This window comes from Myodes glareolus, chromosome 7, assembly GCF_982192425.1.
Source record: "Myodes glareolus chromosome 7, mMyoGla1.1, whole genome shotgun sequence".
NCBI classification, from domain to species: Eukaryota; Metazoa; Chordata; class Mammalia; order Rodentia; family Cricetidae; genus Myodes; species Myodes glareolus.
Window position 1 is genome coordinate 65,845,768 of NC_142032.1, and position 22,416 is coordinate 65,868,183.

At 48.3% G+C, this 22,416-nt stretch overlaps 1 protein-coding gene across 1 annotated transcript in view; it reads left to right on the forward strand.

The window, feature by feature from the left end:
* Positions 1–22,416, forward strand: part of Tcerg1l (transcription elongation regulator 1 like) — a 189,685-nt gene that overhangs the window by 23,090 nt on the left and 144,179 nt on the right. Inside the window, exon 4 of the mRNA XM_085693267.2 lies at positions 16,789–16,986. Coding sequence (XP_085549393.2) covers positions 16,789–16,986 — 198 coding nt within the window. The remainder of the gene's footprint in view (positions 1–16,788; positions 16,987–22,416) is intronic.

Consider the following 22,416-nt stretch of genomic DNA (forward strand, 5'->3'; position numbering starts at 1 on the left):
TACCAGAGCTTTAATTGGGTGGAAGGTTAGTCCTGAGACCTGCATGGAATATAGACCCAGGAAGTGATGCCTTATGAAAACAGAATGCCACACTATTTTTTTTTAACCATTCCACTTTTTTCTTCGAGTGCCCCATACATAGGTAAGGGGTGTGAGCGAGGCCTTGGAGGGATGCCTGATGTATTGTTGACTCTGCGGGGCTTGGGAAGTGCTTAGGGTTATTAGGACTTGACAGACAGTCCGTCAATAATCAAAACCAAGATCCAAGCTAAGCACCTCCAAAAGGTGCTGGGAATGGTAGCTTGCTGAGGATGAAGGGGTAACAAAGCAAACACAGCTGTCTGCATCCTTGTGTCTTACCACTGAGTTAATCTTAATTAGTATTGCATGGTATTAGCTTGTAGTCGTGGACTGACAAACTCTCAGTGAGATTTTGGAGTCGAGGAGGCTCAGCCTCCATGGTGTTTCAGTCAAGCTGCTCTCGTTGGCTTCTGTGTGTGTGTAGGGGGGGGGGGGGAGATCACTCCCCTCTCCCTACCAGATATCATGAACCATAGCACATTTTCAGAAGGAACTGAATCGGAAATCTCAAAAATAATGTTAGATTCTAAAATGCCCTCGTGTTGCGGTTCTGGTTCCCTTAATTCTCTTCTCTGAATTCCTGAGAACGTGACTTCACATAGACGGCTGAGGAACTTCAAAGCTTAGGGACCAAATATCTGGCTCTGTTGTGTGCTCCGGGGGCAGAGTTGGGTGAACTTGCTCGGAGTTGGGTGAACTTGCTCAGGTGGCTTTAGGAGTGAGAATACCTACCGTAGATCCCTATTCCCCAGGATTGGGAGGTGCCCAGGTTACACCAAGACTCTCTATCTTCAAGGTGCACCCGCCTTTGAACCACGGGCATGATGGCAGAGGAGTGTATCCCTGGGGGCAAACTGCGCTGGTTGGTTGCAGTAATCGTCTGGTGACCTTAGGTCTCACCTATGCGGACACAAATGCCTTTATATAAACAACATGGCACCTTTTTCTTTGAGGAAAAAAAATCTTCTCCTTCCACATGTACTGTCTCAGCACAGCAGGGTTTTTCAAACTGGAAATGAAGCTCAAATCTCTTTTTTCTCTGGATGAGTCTGTACCTTCATTGTTTATGGCAGAGACAGATGGGTACCTGCGGGTGGATTCCCTCAGGTGGCAGGAACAGAGAGCATTTCCCACTGCTCATTGCTGGGAGATTTGCACAGGATGGGTTTCCTGAAAGGAGGACTGAATTTGGTTGGAAGCAGAGTCTGGAATCTCCCAATGTGTGCTGGAAGAGGAAAGGCTAGAGTGTGCTGAGGGTAGAGCGTTGTGATCGCGAGGATGCGTCCAGGCTCTGATGGAGGCAAGAGAAGCAAATTCTTGCAGAGGACCACAGCGATTATGTTTCAAATGGCATTTGGGGACACCTCTGAAAGGCCAAGATATGAATATGGAGCAGGAAGAGGAAGGCGAGGTGGCAGGCTTGCCCGTGAAACGTCTTTGCTTTGCACCAGAAGACGAGAAGACTGGTGGCCCTGGCTCCCAAAAGGGCCTGACTCATAGTGCCTCTTGGCCGTTGACGTGTAGAGAACTGGGACACAGGTGGCAGCCTGTGTATACATGAAAGGCATACAAAAAACAGGGGTCCCCCACCCCTTGTGTGTGTGTGTGGTGTGTGTGTACACCCAAGTTGGCTGGTATGAACACACGCAGGAGGCAGGGAGCTTTTGGGGTGACTCAGGCTAGAGACAAGCCTCACTGGCCTGCAGGAGGTTTCCTGCTGTCTGTCTGTGTGGCTGAAGTGACAGGAGCTGCTAGTGCGCTAGGCATGCCACACTGCCCCAAGACATGCCTTTGACTCATTGCTGAGGTCCCCAGGATGGACTCTACAGATCTTTAGACCTTGCAGAGGCTCCAGGTGTCTGCTGAGGCTCAGCCATATTCTCGATGATTGAAACTCATTCTGTGGATACAGGAGCCGACAGCTCCTCAGAGACCCAACTGATCCAACCTACCTAGGCCAGGTATATCTGCAGGAGGGCCCTCTAGAAACTCACAGCTCCTGGCTCAGCAAGGGCATGGCTGTCCTCAGTCCTGCCAATGCCCTGACTCCTGTATCGTCAGCTGCTCCTTACTCAGAACATCAGTTCATACCAACCATGATGGAAGCCAGCGTGACCCATCACAGCAGCTGTGAGGATGAGAAAGCTTTCCTGGCGATTTCTGTCTTTGTATTTTTCCACATCTTTACTGAGTGGGGGCTGCACATAGAGTCCTGGTCTAGAGGCTAATTCCTGTAAAAGTGTTTGGGGTTTTTAGGTATACAGTCATCCATCACGACGGACAAGTTCATCTGGCTCCAAGTCCTCAAGTCTTGAATGCAAACAACCTCCCACATTCACCTGGGGAGGCTCAGGAGCAGGAGCCACTCAGGCAGGTGCTGGAGAGAAAAGCCTATTTGGTACCTCAATTATGAAGCATTCAATCATCTTAATATCATAACGAAGATCAGCATGGCAAAGCAGGAAAGTTCCTAAAAACCATTGGCTGGTTGATTGCATTGCTGCCTAAATGTGTCTCTGAAGAGAAAGTCGTGACTGAGAATAATTTCCGGGGCTTTATTACCGCCATGGGGTATTACGAGGCAGGTAAGAGGTGAGCGTCAATTGTGTGCACAGGGAATGTGAGGAAACAGCTGTCTGGTGATGAGCATCCAGTCTCTGAACCTGTGAACACCAAACTTTTGTGCCGCAAACTAATAGGATTCTGTTTTAGACCCAAGGTCAGGACTACCACCCCCAGCCACGCCCGTGTGTATGCTAAGAATAGAGTCAGCCTGCTGTACCTGAACACATCCATTCACTAGTATGACAGATCCGTCTTTGGTCAGAACCATCACATTCCATAGAGGATGCTCTCTTAGTCTACAGACACGGACTCTGTTGGGACTCAGCAAGGTGGGTACTGCCATACTCTTCAAAGGTCGAGCCCTTCTTAGGGTGTGGCATGGGGAAGGAAACTTAGGGTTTCCTTCCTAAGTTTCCTAAGTAGGTTGAGAAAACTACATGACCCTTTTAACCTACTAAAGTCACTTGTCCAAAGGCTTGTTGAGAAGACAAATGTCTCCTACTAACATATAGTTTTAAGTGCCTAAGACAGGAACATGTGGGCGGGTGGGGAATGGTGAATCTGGGGGAAGACAAGGGGTCTTTAGAAATCAGCCCTAGACTCTAGTGCAGCCAGGGTGCCTGGATGCTATCGCTGTTTTCATTCTACTGGGTACCAGAGCCTAGGTTTTTGCTCTCCAAGCTCCTTCCTGTGGTGGGTTCCCTTCCACATTCCAGAAAGACTTTGCCACCATGGGTATTGACCAGGTGGTCCCTGGAGCAGCACTTAGCAAAGTTAGCATGAAGCCGCCATTATTTTTTAGGAAGAGCATTTGCTGCCTCAGCTTCATCCCTCCTCCAACTCAATTCATTACAGCACAGAGGATGTTCAGACTACTGAGTTTTAGCAGCCATTTGTTCTATGGAGTACTGTAATTAATCTCTAGTTGAATAAAACGAATATTCAAATTATTGTGTACCAAGTTATATGAAAATCATACAATAATAATAAATTAGCATTTGTAAAGTGACAGAAAAAGAGCTAAGTGAATTCTCCCCCTTCCTGGGATTAAATAACTTGTCTTCTAGTGTCAACATTGCTGGGGCCTGAGAGCAGCGTGTGTGTGTGTGTGTGTGTGTGTGTGTGTGTGTGTGTGTATGGGGACTGGAGATTAGGCATCATAGTTTCTATCCAGTGGGGACTGTGGCGGTGGAATAGCTTGTATAATCAGGAGCCTGTGGGGCTTCTGAGCTCAAGTCACAGTTTCCTCACTAGATATACCCATCAAGGTTACGACTTTTAGCTGTAGACTCTAGAAGGAGACCCATGTAAGATGGTTCTGATGCTCTGGGGGTGGGGACAGGAGTAGTCCTGGCTTTGGCCCTTCAATGCTGAGCTAGGAAAGACCTTTCCCCCCGTGGATTTGGGAGGCAATGACCCTGAAGAAAGCGTCTATCACAGGCCCCTGCTCGATGATCTTGGTAGGGACACATTGCCTTGGTGTGGAACTCTTTTGTACTGTGACAGCTGCAACAAAGTTACAGTACAAACAGTTCCATACTAGCCCAGAATGGATCCTAACAAAGGTTAAGGGGTAAACTCACAGAAAGAGTAGTGATCGGCAGTCCTCTGCGTGCACAGGGGACCTGAAATTGAATCCAGCAGCCAAGGGGCCCATATACCCTTTTACATCTGTGTTTATAGTACATGAGACCATGCCCAAAATGAGTCAGTATCTTAAAAGCTAATGGTTGAAAGAGTTCCCACAGCACCTTGGGCTCCTCTCTGAGCTCCTGAACCTACCAGATGCCACCTAAGATAGCAATCCAGATTGGACTAAAGGGGTGGTAATTGAAAAGATTTCCACCTTTGGCACCAGGACTGAGTGGTGACACCACTAGAAAAAAAAAACTCATCCAGCTGGTGCTTAGGTCCATTGGAAAAACCAACAAAACATGAGATATGTTGGGGCCATGCAGGTCCTGATCATATTTGGGAGGAGGCTTGGCAATTTAGGGTGTGTATTCAGATAAGGCAGAATGAGTCAGATTGTGGAGTCCATTGTGGAGTGGACCTGCACCCCCAGCTCCTCAAGATGCTGAGGCAGTAGAGTTACCTAGGACCAGGTGCTTGAGGTCAACTAAAGAACATGATGAGTCCCTATCTAAAAGTTAACAATAATTGTTGACAGAGGTTTCTGTCCCGCCTGGTCCCACAGCTGTTCAGTACCAAAGAAACACAGAGGCCTTCATTAAATATAAACTGGTTGGCCTATTAGCTCAGGCTTTCTTATTAACTAATTCTTACATCTTACATTAACCCATCATTCTTGTCTGTGTTAGCCATGTAGCTTGGTACCTTTTATCAGTGAGGCATTCTTATCTTGCGTCCTTTGCGTCTGGGTGATGACTACAGACTGAACCTTTCCTCTTTCCAGAATTCTCGTATTCTGGTTGCCCTGCCTATACTTCCGGCCAATCAGTGTTTTCTTAAAGCAATGCAAGTGACAAATCTTTACAGGGTACAAGACTATTGTCCCACAACAAATAATAAAAGCTACAAGTAGGTGAACTGGGTTCTCCCGAGGTTTTGAATGAAGTATAACTGGCTTGACCCAGGCCTTTGCAAAGCAGGTGTTGTATATGGGTATGTTATTCCTGCAGATGAAAATAGAAGTCACTCTCAAAATTCTTTCAGGGACAGAATGGTGAAAAGAATCACAAGGCATACCCTCATAAATTTCTCTAAATCCGTTTCAGTCTGTACTGAGCACGAACAGTGGGGAGATGCTTGACTGTCTTATCCTGGGCAAGTATAGTGTCAGAAGATAGGGTTTCTGTTCTTCATATTGAATATCACTGGAAGAAATTGACTGATGCAATCATAGGATGGAATGTGGGTGATTTTAGAAATGGCATTTGCTAGACTATTTCCAATGTCTCTGGACAAACTAGCTATGAGATGCCTTCCCTCATTAGCATGGGAACATGTTGATACATGGGAACAGTATATCCTTTCTCTGAGGCTCTGAATAGACATTAGAACAGACTCATCTTCCACCATAGGGAGCAGAAGGAAAGGAAGCAGGAGATTCAAGAAGGAAGGCTTCTTCCTGCCACACATTCTCCACCAAATTTCTTATTGTTTGGAAAACCTGGGGATATGTTTCCCTGATCAGTGACTCTCATTTAAGGTGAGCCCTGACATCACTATGTCTTCTGTGGGTACCTGAGCAGAGGGAATTCTGGTTGTATTGCACCCATACCCTAGCCCACTTGTGGTTGGCCCTGTGAGCCATTACTGAGTCCTAGAGTTCTATGGGCCCTGGGGGATAAGGCCCAGGCAGCACTCCTGCTAAGAGGAGACCTCCATTTGGAGCAGTTCTCAATTCCCTGGGCACCAGCAGGTGAGCCAGCCTGGGGAAGACAGGTAGTGTCATTAGAACCTGGCTTGCTCTATGGCTGTGGCACATGATGTGTGGTATTGGGGGAATCATTAGTGGTTAAGGCATCTAGAAGATGGTCCATGTGGCTGTGAGCACTGTGTCTCAGTATAAGGATCTGGCTCGGGAGATATCTGGGGTCCAAGGGTGACATCTATTAGAGAAGACCTGGGATACTGAGGACACAGTCTAGGAGGTCAGGGGAAATTAAGAGAGTGAGTATGGGTAAATAATGAGGAACCCTGAGATTCTTTTCCTCACCCTTTTTCACCGGCTTATTTTTTTCCTCCTTTGTCTAGCTTATTTTATTTTAGTTAAAAATTTTCATATAACATTCTGATCATGCTTTCCCCTCCCCCAACTCCTCCCAGATCTTTCCCATCTCTCCACCTACCTAACTCTACACCCTATCACTCTATCTTTAAAAAACAATACAGAAAACACACATTTAAACCACAAAGGCACACAAAATGAAACCAAAATATACAAAGGATGCATCAGACCAAAAAAAAAAAGTCTACACAAGACCATTAAGTTTGTTTTGTGTTAGCCAGCTGGATGCTCTCGGACTGGAGGTCTGTCCTAAAGCGTGGTTATATAGAGATATAGAGACTCCACTGAAAAAAGATAATTTTTCTGAGACTAACAGATATAGCAGATTTCTTCTTCTTCTTCTTCTTCTTCTTCTTCTTCTTCTTCTTCTTCTTCTTCTTCTTCTTCTTCTTCATCCTCCTCCTCTTCCTCCTCTTTCTCCTCTTCTTCCTCCTCTTCTTCCTCCTCCTCCTCCTCCTCTTCCTCCTCTTTCTCCTCTTCCTCCTCCTCTTCTTCCTCCTCCTCCTCTTCCTCTTCTTTCTCCTCTTCCTCCTCCTCTTTCTCCTCCTCCTCCTCCTCCTCCTCCTTCTTCTTTTTAATTTTTCAAGACTGGGTTTCTCTGTAGCTTTGAGGCCTGTCCTGGAACTAGCTCTTGTAGACCAGGCTGGCCCCCTAACTCACAGAGATCCACCTGCCTCTGCCTCCCAAGTACTGGGATTAAAGGCGTGCGCGACCTCTGCCCTACAGAGATAGCATCTTGGTTATGCGTGGGAGCTCATGCCCATCCTGCCCTCACAGCCCCCGACTCTGAATAGCTTGGACATGTGCAGGTCCTGAGCATCCTCCCACAGTCTCTGTGACCCATATTTGCATCAGTCCTCCTGGGTCTAGAAGACACTGTCTCCCTGGAGTCATCCATATCTGTGGTCTCGTAGTCTTTCTACCTCCTCTTTTGTGTAGATTTATGAGCCCTGGGGCATGGGGTTTGATAGCATTTAGACATCCCATTTAGGACTTAGTGCTCCAACGTCTTTCACTCTCTGCACATTGTCTGATTGTGGGTCTCTGTGTTGGTTGCTATCTACTGCAAGAGGAAGCTTCTTTGATGAAGGCTAAGCAAGACACTGCTCTGTGGACATAGCAGAGTGTCCTTACAAGTCATGTTGCTATTTCCTTTAGTAAAACAAGGATAATTGGTTTTCCCTAGGCCCATGGCCTATCTAGCCATACAGTTTTTGAGATCCAGGTGGACCTGAGGGATCCGTGGAGAACACTAAAAAGTGTGGTCCCAGAGCTGGGAGGACGAGAGGACACAGATGAAAAGCAAGGGACCACAGGAGGCCCCAAGCATGTCCTAAAGTAGGAAGTCTAATCTCCAGGGAAGAGGACAAAGAGGATGATGAATGAGTTAGTCATCTCTCCCCTGGTTCCTGCTGTGTGTATGAGGAGGTTAGTGGATAGGGGTATAGGGGTGAGGGAAACTGAAAGGAGGGCTGTGAAAGAATACCATAGGCTGAGCATGGCCAACACTATGTCTTCCTGGGGAGGAAGCCTCCCTCCATGACCGGGTCCCTCCACAGTCCTGGCTGCCGAGGCTGTGAAAAGCAAACCCCAAGGCTTTGGCCTCAGGTTCCCTGGAGGCAGGTCGTGGTCCCTATTCACCCATCTGGCTGTGGACACCTGTATATGTTAAGGGTTACATTGCCATTCCAGGCCAACCCTGGTCCCCCTCCCAACTACCCCTCCTCCAGATTCTTGTTTAGTGTAAGTTCCGGTGTGCAAATTTCAGTGACTAGCTAGCAAAGCGCTTCTTCTGGGCATGTATGAATATCCTGACCAGGCAAACTGTTAGCTGGAAGTAGGCACCATTAAAGGGCACTCTATAGCCTTGGCGTCTCATAAGGTTGCAGAAACTGGGGCAATAGGACATTGCCTAGCACAGAGTCCCCTTGAGACTTCCCCATGTTTGGAGGCTCAAGCATGCACTCTCGGAAGACGAGAACACTGGTGCTCAGTGGGCCAGGCAAGTCACCAAGGTGACAACTTGGATCTCTAAGCCAGGCAAGGCTGCCAAGGCCTCTGACGTCCAAAATGCCATCGACACCATCCCCATGCCTCCCCATGTTATTCCACTGATGGGAGGTTGCCCAAGAGTGTGGCCTCCCTCATTCTCGGAAGCCATTGTCTGTGACTGGGACACAGAGCCAGATGAGGAAAAGGAGCGGTGGCCAAGTGTCATCTAGCCAACCAACCATGGGTGTTCTTTGCAAGGGACGCCCTGAGCATCAGGGTCCTCCTGTGCTCCAAGCCAGGGGAGGGCAGGGAAGATCAATGCAGCGAGGGCTTGGGAAAGCCAGCAAGATCTCACTGGGCTTGCGTGATGCGCGCTGCCTTTGGAGCTCGGCAGATGGTTCAGCACAGCTTGCAGGTTTGCTTCCTTGGCACCTTCAGCACTTGTAATGAGACCAGGAATTAGATGTCTCTTTCAGAAAACAACCAGAACAAACAGCAAATATTGGCTGCAATCGTTAAGCCACAGTTCAAACACACAGAGGCTGGGTTTCTATCCGTTTGTCTCATAGACCCGTGAAACCTGTAGCTACTCTTCCATAAAAACCCGCTTAAATCCTAACAGATATCCTCCTTCCCAGGAGCACAGGAAATGGATGCTCTCACAGAACGGGAAGGAAGAGGCTATTGATGGTTTCCCCAATGCCCGCTGTGAGTCCGTGGGCTTGACAGCACCCCCACACCCCACACCAGACCCTGAGAGCCCACAGCATGTGCTCCGTACAGATGAAGTCACCATCCTCATCACTCAGTCGTTTCTGCAGAAATGATTACCAGTCAGTAGCGCAATGCCTGAAGGATTTCCACCAGAGCCGAAACCATTTGCTAAGCAGACGTGGCTAACGAATGGTTGTTTATTTCTTTGAATGCTTTGCTCAGCAGAGAGGGTGACAGCTGGTGCTCATCAGACTCTGCTCGGCAGAGACTCTCACCATTCTGCTGTTTACCCAACACTCCACAACTTCGAATCCTAAAGTTTGCCCCAATATGGATGTCCTCTCTGATAGATGCAACACGCCGTAGCCAAGGCCCTGGCTTGTCTAAAATTTGCATGTTGAATATTTAACGCCTCAATTACTCTGTAGCCACTGGTAGTCATGATCTCTAAGAACACCTAAGGGTGGGGCCTAGAGCCTTTGATGCCAGTATTCTCCATTTCAGAGGATAAGGAGATACCAAGATCTGAGGTCTAACCTGTTGGAGAACCTGCCCAGAGATAATGGGAATGTCTGGTCAGCTGCTCACCCCTTGTGGGACATCCCTGGTTCAATGCAGTGCTGTTTAACTCACTAATTAGGCCTGATGTCTGTGACTCTGGAGCTCCTGCTTGCCCACTCTTCCAGACATCACATTCTTCCCTTCTCTCTATTTCATCCCAGGAAAGCAACTCTCAGCACAAATGGGTCCAGGGTTTGAGGCAGGTTCCCAGAGGACAGCAGCAGCTTAGCAGTTGTCCTGCAGGGTACATGCAGAACCCACTGCTTACCTTCATTTCAGAGGCCAGTGGGGTATTAGTAAACCAGGGCTGCTAGTGTATACAGGGCTAATACACAGGATTCCAGTGTATATGTCCCCTGTAGAGTCTGGACACCTCAGGTCCCAGGTATAACTATCAGGGGAAGTGTGTTATGGCGCCCAGCTTTCCTCTGCCACAGTAGGGCGCTTAATGATCTCCTCCGTGCGTGTGTCTGAGGACTGTCTTCAGAAAGGACAAGCCAATAGCCCCTCTGTAGTTTGAGAGCAAGGATAAGGGGGCTGGCCTTGACAACTCCGGCAGCAGTGAGCATTACCAGTGGTCAGGGTCCTGCCAGATCTTCCCAGGGTTTTGGCCTCTTGGCCAAATAACTGAAAATAAGGCTCCCACACATTTGCAAAAGAAGAAAGATGAATTTCTTTGGAGAAAGAAATGATAGCTTAAATTACAGAAGGACGCACTGCTGAGATTGACAGCGGGCCACATGAGCGAGAGTACTCAAGAGCCCGGAGGTACAGTCTAGGGTCCTTGTTATGGGTCTAAGGGGAAGGAAAGACTGGTTTCTAAAGGGAATTCTCCACTTTGATCGACAGATTGGGTTATTTAGTCATGTATGTACTGCCCATGCCCCTTCCCACAATGCATCTCATTTTAATCATAGCCACACCAATTATACATATGTATAAGATGATAAATAGGGTCTCTCTAGAAGGTTTCTAGACACAGTTTTGCCTTCATGTACACACACTCAAACCAGTTCAGGCCAGATTAACCCATCTGTTTTTATTATTGTTTGTTTGTTTGTTTTTTTGTTTTTCGTTTTTCAGACAGGGTTTCTCTGTAGCTTTGGAGCCTGCCCTGGAACTAGCTCTTGTAGACCAGGCTGGCCTCGAACTCACAAAGATCCTCCTGCCTCTGCTTCCCGAGTGCTGGGATTAAAGGCGTGCGCCACCACCACCCGGTGTTTTTTTTTTCCCCTTCTGTTCTTTACACCTGGATACATTGGGAATAAACATGAATAGAAACTGTCTAAATTGAATGCTACCAGGAGTGGGGAAACTTACACCTTTGTTCAAAGATGAGAATATAAGTAGCCTATTGCAGGTGGGGAATGAAGGCATTCTGAGGCTTCTAGGTGCTTTATTTGGAGATGGGTTGTGTGTACAGTACATGCAACTGAAGAAAGACGGCTACCAGGAGCATTGTTAAAAGAATGGAGGCACACATAAGCTTCAAACCAAGTCGGGCTGGTGTCGCAGGATCTAAACTGTCTCCTGTGCTTGCCTGCATCACGAGAACAAGGGCAGCAGCTTCTACAGTTGGACATACACAGATGTGTCTCATGAACTCCTGTCTCTTTACCCCCTCTCCATGCTGTCATTAAGGAAGCACCTGGTTAATTACTGGTCTTCCTAGAACACTGACTTTTATAAGTAATCCTTATGGGATGGCTTTGCTGGCTTATCTTTTCGCTAGCTTAGCAGGTTTATCTGGCTGTACCTATCTTATTTTACTATTTATTTACTCAACTAAGGGATTTTCTGAAATCCTATGGGGAGAGGAAGTTCCTGTCATTGTTTATCAGTTGGCACAGTTTATTGAGCGCTCTTGCTGATAGTCCAAACTCAGCTGAGAGGCAGATCTCGGGGGAACCGCTAGCATCCAGGTTCTCTTGGCTCCACGCATTTCCTGGCTGGTGTTCTCAAGCAACGGGCACCCAGCAGCATTTATCTGTGGGTATCCAGTGATGCCTCATGTCTTGTATCTATCCTATTGTCTTTCAGTCCCAAAGCTCTGTGCAAATTGGCACAGAGATGCTCTGCTGTGACTGGGAACTGGGAGATGAGATATGAGAAGCTACCAGCAGCCTCATCCCTTCTCCCATGTATTGTGAACTATGAACCTATCCGTCAAAGTGCCCCAATATTGTGAGGGTGAATTCTATTAGACTGAGAAGTATGATGGGGAACGGAGGCAGTAAAGGTTCCCTTAGAGTGTGTGTCATCATTTCAGCCTTCTGGATTAAGTCATAAGGACTCTGATATATGCATGGGCAGCTGCTGAGTGGGTTCACAGCAGGACCGCATTACTGGACAATAGTGGTTAAGAGGAGGCAGGGTCTGTTTGGAGGAGCTAGGGGCCAGGGTTTGAGGTAGTTAGACCTTGGCATGACCCAGTCTTTATGCTCTTCCTTCTGCATCCTCTTCAGTGCTATAAACTACTCTGTCACACCCTCACTGCTGTGATGGACCAAACCCTCTGTAACTGAGCAAAAGGAACCCTCCTCCTTTATGCTGTTATGCCAGACACTACAGCACAGCAACCAGAAGAGATAAGAACCCCCCCCCCCCTTCTGAACTATCTCCTGCTTGCTGTCCTGATAAGCGGCCTGGCCAGGAGGTTTGGTGGCTACTGCAGGTCACTCAGCAGTTCTTTTATATTTGAGGTCAAGGGCCACAGAGGCTTGGGGCTCAACCAGTCCTAGGAAGACCAGACCTCTTCTCTCCCTGTTACCTACCAACACTAGATACATTTAGTGTTGATTGGTAACTGTCAGTTGCTGGTGTTTGATTTTGTGGACACACTGGGAGATGGTACAGTTTTGTATAAGGCCAATAAACTTAATGTAGGTGAAAAAGCGAAAAAACAAAACCCCCATCGTTTCAGTCTCTAAAGGGAAGATTAATGAATCCTAGTTATTTTGCTTTTAACTTGACAGATGATTTTTGGCAACAAAAATCACGTGGTGATTAAAAACGTTTTCATATTTTTCTAGCTGCAGAATGCTTTCACCTGTCCCAGCATCTGTTGCTTTTATAATGGCAGCGTTCTCTCCCAGCAGTCAAGGTCACTTTCATTTTAAACAATGGAGCAAGTTTGTTTCAGAAACTTCATCGGGTAGCACATGGCTGAGATGGTGAGCTCTGTCTTAGGCGCGAAGGCATGGTCCCCTAAGCGTGGCGTCCATCAGCTTTGGGAGGCTCATGACTGCCGGCGGCTTGCAGGAGTCTGTTTTAACAGTAAAAGTCTTTTCATCGGCAGACTACAGTGTTAGCACTGGAGTGTGTGGTCAGTAATCCTTCCTCATAGAGGTGGGGAAGGCGCGGCTAGCAGGGCCCACTGCAGTCTGTCTCCTGTGGGAGGCCTGCAGCCTGGACATCTGCCTTATGGGAGGAACTCCTGAGTAGAAGCTAAGAGGGCTGTCTGACTTCAGAAGCATCGATAATAACACCAGACAATGGAAGATATCTGAGTCTTTAAACCACACCTGATAGAGTAGGAAATCAAGAAAACGACAGCTCTCTATACTCTTTGCTCCTTCTGAATAATAAGCAGCCTAGACTGGGGCTAAGCACAGCTGCAGACATGAGTCCTCCCCTTGCTAGGCACCTGAACTTGACTGTACAGGATTTTTAGGGGAGGGTGGGGCAAGGGTTTGGAAGGGGAAGTTGTTGGGGTCTCCATCCTCTGCCCTGTGAGGGGGCTGGTCCCTAGAACTCTCACAACAGACTGCAATCTGACAGGGCTGCAGGGGAGTTAGAGTGGAGGCTTGCGCATCTTGTCTGTACCTTATGGCCATGAGGGGCTGCTCTGTGGGACTGAGTCAGGTGTCCCGGACAACTGGTTCCCACAGGTTCCTGGCTGGGCAGGACTTGGGTCTGGTAGGGGCAAGAGGCAATGCTGTGGGGTAGAGAGCTAGGTACTGTGGAGGAATCTTCCCAGGAGCTCCTGACTGGACAAGACTTTGGTCTTATAAGGATGAGGGCCATGTTGTGGAATCCTGGTGGGCTTTACTTTCCTCTAGTCTATTTCTCCCACACACCTTGCTTTCTAGTGCGGGTTTCTGAGGGCTCTCATAATTGGATCCTCCTTGTCTCCCTGGGGCTCCCCATGCTTGACCAGCCCCCTGAACTTCTGGCATCTCTTCGGACCACTGAGCAGAGCATGTGTGTAATTGCTTTCCAGCTATATTTTCTGTAGCCATAGTGAATCGAGCATAAGTGAACCCTTGGGTGGAGATGAGGGCAGGAGGGACCCTGAGTAAAAAACATTCAAATAGGTCTTGAAGCATATCAGAATATTAAAAAAAATGTTCTTGTTAGCCAACTTTATATCCCCAAAGCACTCACTGATAGTGTTTTGGCTCCCGGCACTGTTTTATGGTGACTGGAAGAGACCAATATGTTGGTTCAGCTGTTTACATGTGGCTACTTCTAATAGGGAATACCTGTGATGGGGGTGGGGAGGCCAATATGGCACATGCATGCAGTACTCCATTCTCTGGGGGTCCTGATTTATTGGATATTGTAAGGTATGTGAGGGTGAGGCTGTTGATTCTGTGACTCATTACGAAAGAAGCAAACATACGGGGGGACTGCGAAACATTTACTTATCAGTCAGACCGTGGTACCAGGGAGCTGCCACCAGACAGAAGGGCAGAAAGGCAGATCAAGCCCTGCTCTGTTTCACTGGTTGTCTATGGTGTGCTTCTGCTATAAAGGCGGTATGTTCTTGGTAGCACTGATTTCAAATGTGTGTATACCAACCCTGGGAGTCTACCGCACACAGAGCAGATACAGATACAGGATACAAACGACGTGGAATCTATGGAAGGCTGTGGGCAGCCAGGATGCTCACTCGCTGGGTGGGAAAGGCAGCAGGAAGATGACCTGGAGCTAGGCTCAGACTGGAGAGGTACCTCAGGGCACAAAGGACTTATCCCACTCATTAGCTGAGAATCAGATTTTGATCCTTAGAATCCCCAGAAACTGGACATGGAAGCATGTGCCCATAATTCCAGCACTCCTATAGTGAAGTAGGGGCTGGAGACAGGACACTCTCTGGGAGCTTCTGGGTCATCTGTCTGCCATACGCAATGGCAAACAAGAGGCTCTGTCTCAAACACGGTGGAAGTAAAGGACTGGTAGCCGAGGCTGTCTTCTGACCTCTGTGTGTGCCACGTCACATGCCTGTCTGTGCTTACACACATCGTGCATGGCTGGAAACAGCCAAGGTGTCGTCATTCCATAGGCGAGTGGAAAATAAATTGTGGCACATCCTTATAACGAAATATTACTCAATAAATAAAGTGCCGTTGAGTCACAACAAAGACAGGAAGCGAACTGCAAAGCAGATTGCTGAATGGAAGAAAGCAACTGAACAGGCTGCAAGTGATGCCTGCAATTACACGATGTTCTGTAAAAAGCCACACTGTGATGTTTTGGGATCAGGAGTTGGGTGTATGTGGGGAGAACAGAAGGGGCAGGGTGGAGTAGGCGGGACTTTCCTGTTATGAAATTCTTGCATGGGAAGCTGTATGGATACATCCTACCTCTGTCAAAATTCACAGGGTATACCCAGGAAGGAGGCCATGGGAGGGAAGCTGGCCTTTAGTTAACAGTGTGTCGATATGAGCTCATGGTTGGTGACACGCAGCACCCTGGGGAAGGTGGTAATGACAAGGGAATTGCCGCGGGCAGTGCGGGAGCTCTGTAGCCACTGCCTAGTTGCTCTGTAAGTCTAATTTTAAAGGACAGCGTGTGTCCCTCTTAGGGAATTTGTAAATATGGAAAGACAAGGAGAGAAAATCAACCAAGAGTCTGCCACTTCGGCACACTCACAGTCTGGAGTGCATTTTTTTAAAAAATATCTGATTTTACGATATTCAGTACTTTTCCAGATGCCTTCAGATTTCCCTTTCCCTTACGGACGTCTCCCCTGAGGTCCAGATTCAGCACTCTGTCTTTGAGTGCATCCAGAATGCTGCCCTATCCCCTGATTGTTCCTATAAAAAAGGCAGCCAGTGTGGGACCATGGCAGGAACCCTGAGCAGACCTCCCGGGCATCTGACCTCCCATCATTCTGCAGCAAACCTCATCCTCCATACGCCGCTGATGTCTACCTGCCAAGCCCGATGTCCTCAGCCAACCCCATCTCCTCACCACCCCACATCCCACCCCTGTCCACACTTCTCTGCTTTCCAAATTCCTCGAAGCTCCCGTATCTCATGGAGTAGCATCTGCCCCAGAACTCTTGTACTTGCTGGTCCTTCTTTCCAGCAGCCAGCATGCCTCACTCTCCCATTCTAGAATGATTGGGCCCATGTGTCCTCACTCCAATAAAGGTCAACCTGCTGAAAATTGAGACACACTCATCAGTTCTTCATCCTTCTTGATTGAAATTCATCACCTATATCAAAAAACCAACAGATGACAAGTGTGTCAATGATGTTCTTCCTTCTGGAAAGTTCTCCTGAAAACAGGCCTTCCGCCTGCCCATTGCTCAGCCCCTTGTCAGTCCCCAAAGACAACTGATTGTATGAGTGTAAGGTAGATCTTTAGAAGTGAGTTTGCAGCCTGGGTTACTTACTCTCTGTAGCCTTGGCATTCTTCCTGGATTCTGCGTTTGGAGCATCTGGGAGAGCCTGCGTGGGTGATGATTTCTCCATGTGTGCTCAGCATCCGGAGTCCCAGTGCTTTGAAAACCCTCCCGCCCTGGCCTACACCCACCCCTTCCTGCAAAGCCTCCCCACCTTGATTCTCTCAGTGCCCCCTCCCTCCACCAGGCTGGGCTTCAGCAAAGTCTTCGCGGTCGCTTCAAATGACCTACACACCTGTGTACCATAGTGACACTATTTCCCCTTACCATGTGCATGTCCTGGGATCCTTCTGGTGACTTCAGAATGGTGGCACTCTAAGCATCACACAGTGAAGCACGTAGGCTGAGTGACAAGATTCACTCTGGGGACAGTGCTAACCGGTACAGGATGTCATTGAAGGGGGCAGTGCTAGTCTTACATTTTGAGGGGGCTGTTATCTGAAATGGATGTGTGACGCATATACTGACCCTGGTCTCTCTCCCACAGGTGGTTGCCATAATAGCCTTAAGCCAATCAGCAGTGGTCCCACCATCACCATCACTGCCGCCGCCGCCACCGCAGCTGCTGCCATGGTCTCCGTGGACCCTGAGGAACTCCGGGGCCTGTCACCCTCCATTGTGCAGCCCTGCCATTTCCTGACATTGACCCCCATCAGAATCCCCCTCCGGACTGCCCCTTTCTCAGGTAGGAACCAGCACGCCATCTGGAAAGGTCATGAATTGTTCCCAGAATCCACCTTAGTGAAGCAGGGCCAGCTGGACCCACGAGCTTAGTGTCTTGGTCACTGTTCCCCATGCCTGGGCACATGATGTGAATTGTTGGAAGTCAGATCCAGGAGAGGCATCCAGTTGGGGTTTTGTGGGCTTTGCTTGGTGACAGACTATACACATGCACATGGACTCCGTGGATCAAGGCTTGGCTGTGCCACATGGCTTGTGGTATGTGCATGTGAAGAGTCAAGACCCTTTTACAACTGTGTAGGTACCGAGGACCCCAAGACCTTGGTCATCTCTTTGTGTGCCTCATGTCAGAGAGCTAGGGTGGCTCACCCAAGATGCATCACCTGACCTAGCTAGTGCTATCCCATTGCTGAACTGCACATGGCTCTCTCTCTAGCCATGCACGGGATTGGAGATAGCTTCTCTGGACATGTGGAAAGTCCTGTCCACCAGGCAGGGGTGGGGGATAAGAGGCATAATGTCCCCAGAGCCATTGGTGCTCAGGGTGCTGGGCCTTTTTGAAGGATTGGAGAGGATGAACTTGAGGTTTCTCAGCATCCCGAGGGGCAGCGATTCAGAGATGTGTGCTCCTGAGTTGTGGAATGGGTTCCAGACAGGCCACATTTCCTGCTGCTGTCCACATGATGTGCTTGCTGCTCTCCGTATTGCGCTTGTTGACTGGTGTCAGTGTGCCCCATGTCCCTGTGCAGTGTCTTCAAACGTGATAGTAATATCAACTTGGAATCTTCCATCCTGGGGTTTTGGTTGCTGTAGTGAGCTGGTTATGTGCTGTGGTAAAGCTTGCACAGGAAGTCAGCAGGAGGCAGGCAGCTACGTGCTGAGCATCCTGCATCCACAAATCCAAAGGCAGCACTCTCAGCGCTGATTAGATGCCACAGGTGGGAAAACTCTGCTTTGGAAAACTTTACTTATGCATGAAATTATTTAAAAAAAACATATAAAATAAACTTAAACCTGTGTATACATTACATAGAATGAATAAATTCACATTTAGACTTGATGTCTTTATGGACATGTAAATAATTTAAAATCTTGAAAAAGTCGAAGGCAGCTTGCATCCAAAGCACTTTGGATAAGGGGTGTTTAGCCATGTCATTAATAGCTGCATTCCCAGCAACAGGAAAGTATCACTAGATGAGACATGTGCCCATGCACACATATATGCATAGGCATATGCAATGCACATATGTGCACACACACATGCATATGCATATATGCACGCACATGCTCATGCATAAGCGCATTCAAACACATATATACAAGGCAAAGATAAATACCCCGTGTTCCAGTTTTTTAGTGTGCCCTCCGTGATTGATTTTCTTTCTGGGGAATCTAATGAGGTCCTTTTCAACTGGACCTTTGATCTCTGTGTTCCTCAACCAGCCTAAAAGTTAACCATAAAGGTACATTGTACTGCCCAGGATGAAGTCTGCATTCCATTTCAGCGTGTTCGTGAACTCTCGTTTAAGATGTGGTGGGAACAAGCCCTTGGGCAATCTGCGTTTGAAGCCCACATTCCTGCTGTGTGAAGCTGTGGGCTAAAACCCCTCAATCCCCTGATCCACTGATGCTTAAGAAAATTTATCTTAGAGCCAGACACTGTACTGCCGGCTGGCTTCCCTTTCCAGGTTTAGTGAAATCCAGGGGCGGTCAAGACAGGGCTTCTTTGGGAGGTGTGACCACCTGGTTGAGTTGGACTGGGTCTCTTCTCTAGCTGGTTGCAGAAGGTCCTTGAGAAGGGTGGGTATACTTCTGGTGAAAGCCATATCAAGTGTGCCTTGAGCTTCTAAAAGGGGCTGGAAGGATGTCCAGCTTGTCATTGTTCTGGTTAGTTTTATATAAACGCAACAGACACTCAGGTCATTTTGGAAGAGGGAACCTCCACTGAGAAAATGTCCCCACCAGATCGGCCTGTGGGCCACCCTGCGGGGCATTTTCTTGAATGATGATTAGTGTTGGAGTTCTCAGCTCGCTGTGGGCAGTGCCATGTACGAGCGGCTGGTCCTGAAGGTCATAAGAAAGCAGGTTAGCTAGCCAGTATGCAGCACTCTTCCGTGGTCTCAGTTCCAGCCCCGATTCCTTCGTTGAGGGACCGTAACCTGGGAGTTGAAAGCTGGAATAAACCTTTTCCTCTCCAGGTCTCTTTCGGTCACGGTGCTTTTTATCACAGCAACAGACCCTGTAACTAAAACATCCATGAAGCTGCAGGCCTGTTTCGAAGGCACCTTCAGGAGCCTATGGAAGGAGTGAAGCAGCAGACTCTTCAGAGAGCTAGTTTGCCCGGAAATGCCTGAGACCCTGCAACTGATGAGCCAGGCTGGGATCGGGAGGAAGACAGATTCCCTAGTGACTTGGTGTGGCGGGAACTGGAGGAGCCAGGCGTAGACGGACAGAGAAGGCAGGTCTGATGCAGCACGTCCCTCATGCCCGCTTATCTGGAGCCTGTGGTCCTTGGTGTATCTGCAGTGAGCAAACTGTTCGTAATGGAAGGGCGATTCCCATTTCAGATGATGAGCCTGTCTGTTGCTTGATGTGAAAAAGCCAGAGGCCTCAGAGGCTTCATACAGTTCGGGTTAATGAGGCTCAACTGAGGACCATTTTGCCTCTTAGGGATATCCACACAACTACTGGAGATGGATTTTAGTTATGTCAGCCGGTGTGGAGAGGCTGGGTCCTGCAGGCTTCATCTGCCCCGAGTTCTATCTCCATAGAAAACCTCTGGTGTAAATTAGAATACCACTGAACAAACTCTGTGAGAGCTTGTGCTCGGGCAGTGTGGATAAGCTCAGCTGGGCAAGGAAGACAGTGTGATTGTGTGTGTGTGTGTGTGTGTGTGTGTGTGTGTGTGTGTGTGTGTTCTGTTAGCTGAAGCCCCAGAGGGACATATCTTTGTGGAGAGAACGTTGACAAAGGATTTACACTAAGTCTGCAGCCCTTGTGTGTGCCTGTGTAGTTCTCAACCCATACCCAAAGAGCCAGGGGCCAGCTCCAAGCTCAGTTCTAATGGGGTTGTCTCCGTCTATGTGTAATGTGCACAGTCAAAGCTTGTGGTTAGTTCTTCATTGGCTAGCTACCTGTGGAGCTTGTCCCTTTTCTGGACTGTGTCTAGAAAAGCTGTGTCTTTCTTTCCTGTACCCCCCCTCCATGAAGAACAGGCTGTGGATCTATGGACTCAGTGACATCCCTGATCCAGCGCCCTGTTGGGTCCTTGTTGGGTTAGGAGGATCTGCTCTGTCCTTTGTGGCATCTAGAGTTGCTGATTGCCTACCTGTCCCTGAATCCCACTTGGGGCAGAGGGCAGCAGGCTCATTTGGAGACATGTCCATTCTGCTGACAGTGCAGGCATGTGGGCTGGTGGCTGAAGGAGTCACCAGGGAAAGGAGAACAGAGCACACCTTTCACCCACAGACAGGTTTTGGCTCACTTCTCACTATTCCTCATGGTCTCAGATTATAGAAAAAAACCTATTCAGGGGAAAGGTCTTGGGCATCACAATGAAGTCCCAAAATTAGGAGGTCAGGCTGGGTGTCAAGGGTAGGAGGAGACGTAGAGGATGTGGACCACAGCAGACATGCCTCCTTGGTGGTTCCAGAATGGCTATCCTGGCCTGCAGTCACTGGACCAGAGTTCTGCTCAGACCTTTGCTAGGACAAGTGAATCAGGTACCGCATGCCTCCTCTAAAAGACGAAGAAACTGAAATGACTTTTCTCCTAAGAATGATAGTTCATTTTACAGCATGGCCCACCCTTTACAAGGCTCTCCAGTGAGAAAGGGGAAATGGGAGCACGGAGACACTGTCTCTAGTATGGCCAATTACGATCAGATACAAATATTAAAAAGCACCATCTGCCTCGGAGACCATTTGCCACCTGTTCTCTTGCTTCCACAACTATTTATTGGTTTAAATTTAGCGTGCTGTCTTGCCACAGAACAGCTGGGCAGTGACGATTTTCTTTGTCTCCCAGTGGCTTGCCAGCCAAGCCACATACCACGTCCAGGACATCTCAGGGCGTCAGTGTTGCCCATGGCCTTTCAGATGCTGGCGCTCTCCCACTAGGGAAGTCCACAGCTTCTAGGTGACTTCTGACTACAGAGAGCCAACCGCTTGGGGGTAAAGTGGGCCCCTCTTTTATCTTGTTATTTTTTAAGTGCACGAATTATTCTTTCCTCTACTATAATAAAAAAGTGTCATAATACATATTGCAGTGTTAGATATTTCCAGAGACAAAAATTCAGACACCTTCTGGCAATATAGTTACTGATACTCCCAAACACACGGAGGTCGGCCTGCCCAGAGGGGATCATGACTGAATGTAAACAAGCAAGCAGAAGGCCCTATGTATTTATTATCTCTGACAGGGAGCTCTGTAAGAATGCTCTGAGCATGCATTCCTACACTACGCAGTGGGTGAGGGGCAAAACTGCCTCTGTGGGGAAACCTGTAGCTGGGATCCCAGAGTGAGGACCGCTCACACACCTAGTCCTTCCTGCCACACTGCCCACCTCCGACCACTGTTCCCCAGAACCACCCGTTCCTATTACCTTAGGAATGCACACACTTTGGGGTCTACCTTTGCCGTCTCCACCATGATCTCCTGTCCACTCTATCTAGAACCTGAAAATACATCCTCACCCTACAGGACTCAAGGTCTGGAGATATCTGCCTCCCTTGAAGGGGGGGGGACTGGCAGGATACAGCTATAGATCTCTCCCCACCTGCCCCCTCCACTCCAGAGGTAATGAACCCTTGCTGTTCTTCCGCTGCAGCTTGGGAAATGCCTTCCCCACTTGCAAATGTATCGTTGCTGGCCAGGTGCATGCTGCCTAGTGGGGCTCTGCTGCCTTTAGAAGAAACAAGCCGCATTTAGCCATTCTTCTGTGATTGGTGATTTTTTTTTTAATGCAGTCCTGTAGATGAAAGTTTCTGACCCACCTGGTCCCTCAGCCAATTAATCGCAAAGAAACACACAGAGGCATATATTAACTAAAACTGCTTGGTCTATTAGCTCAAGCTTATTATTAATTAGCTCTTACAACTTAAATTAACCCATAATTTTTGTCTATGTTTAACCACGTGGCTTAGTGCCTTTTCTCAGTAAGGCATTCTCATCTTGCTTCCTCTGCCTCTGACTGGTGACTACGTCTCCCTGCCTTTCCTCTTCCCAGAATTCTCTTAGTTTTGTCGCTCTGCCTATACTTCCTGCCTGTCTACTGGCCAATCAGCGTTTTACTGAACTAATATAAGTGACAGGTCTTCACAGTGTACAAGAGCATTAGCCCACAGCACAGTTCTTAGTGTGCCCCTCAGGTTCATGTTTGCAGATCACCTGTTCACACAGGCTGCAGAGATGCGCCATGCTCGCCACTAGGGGA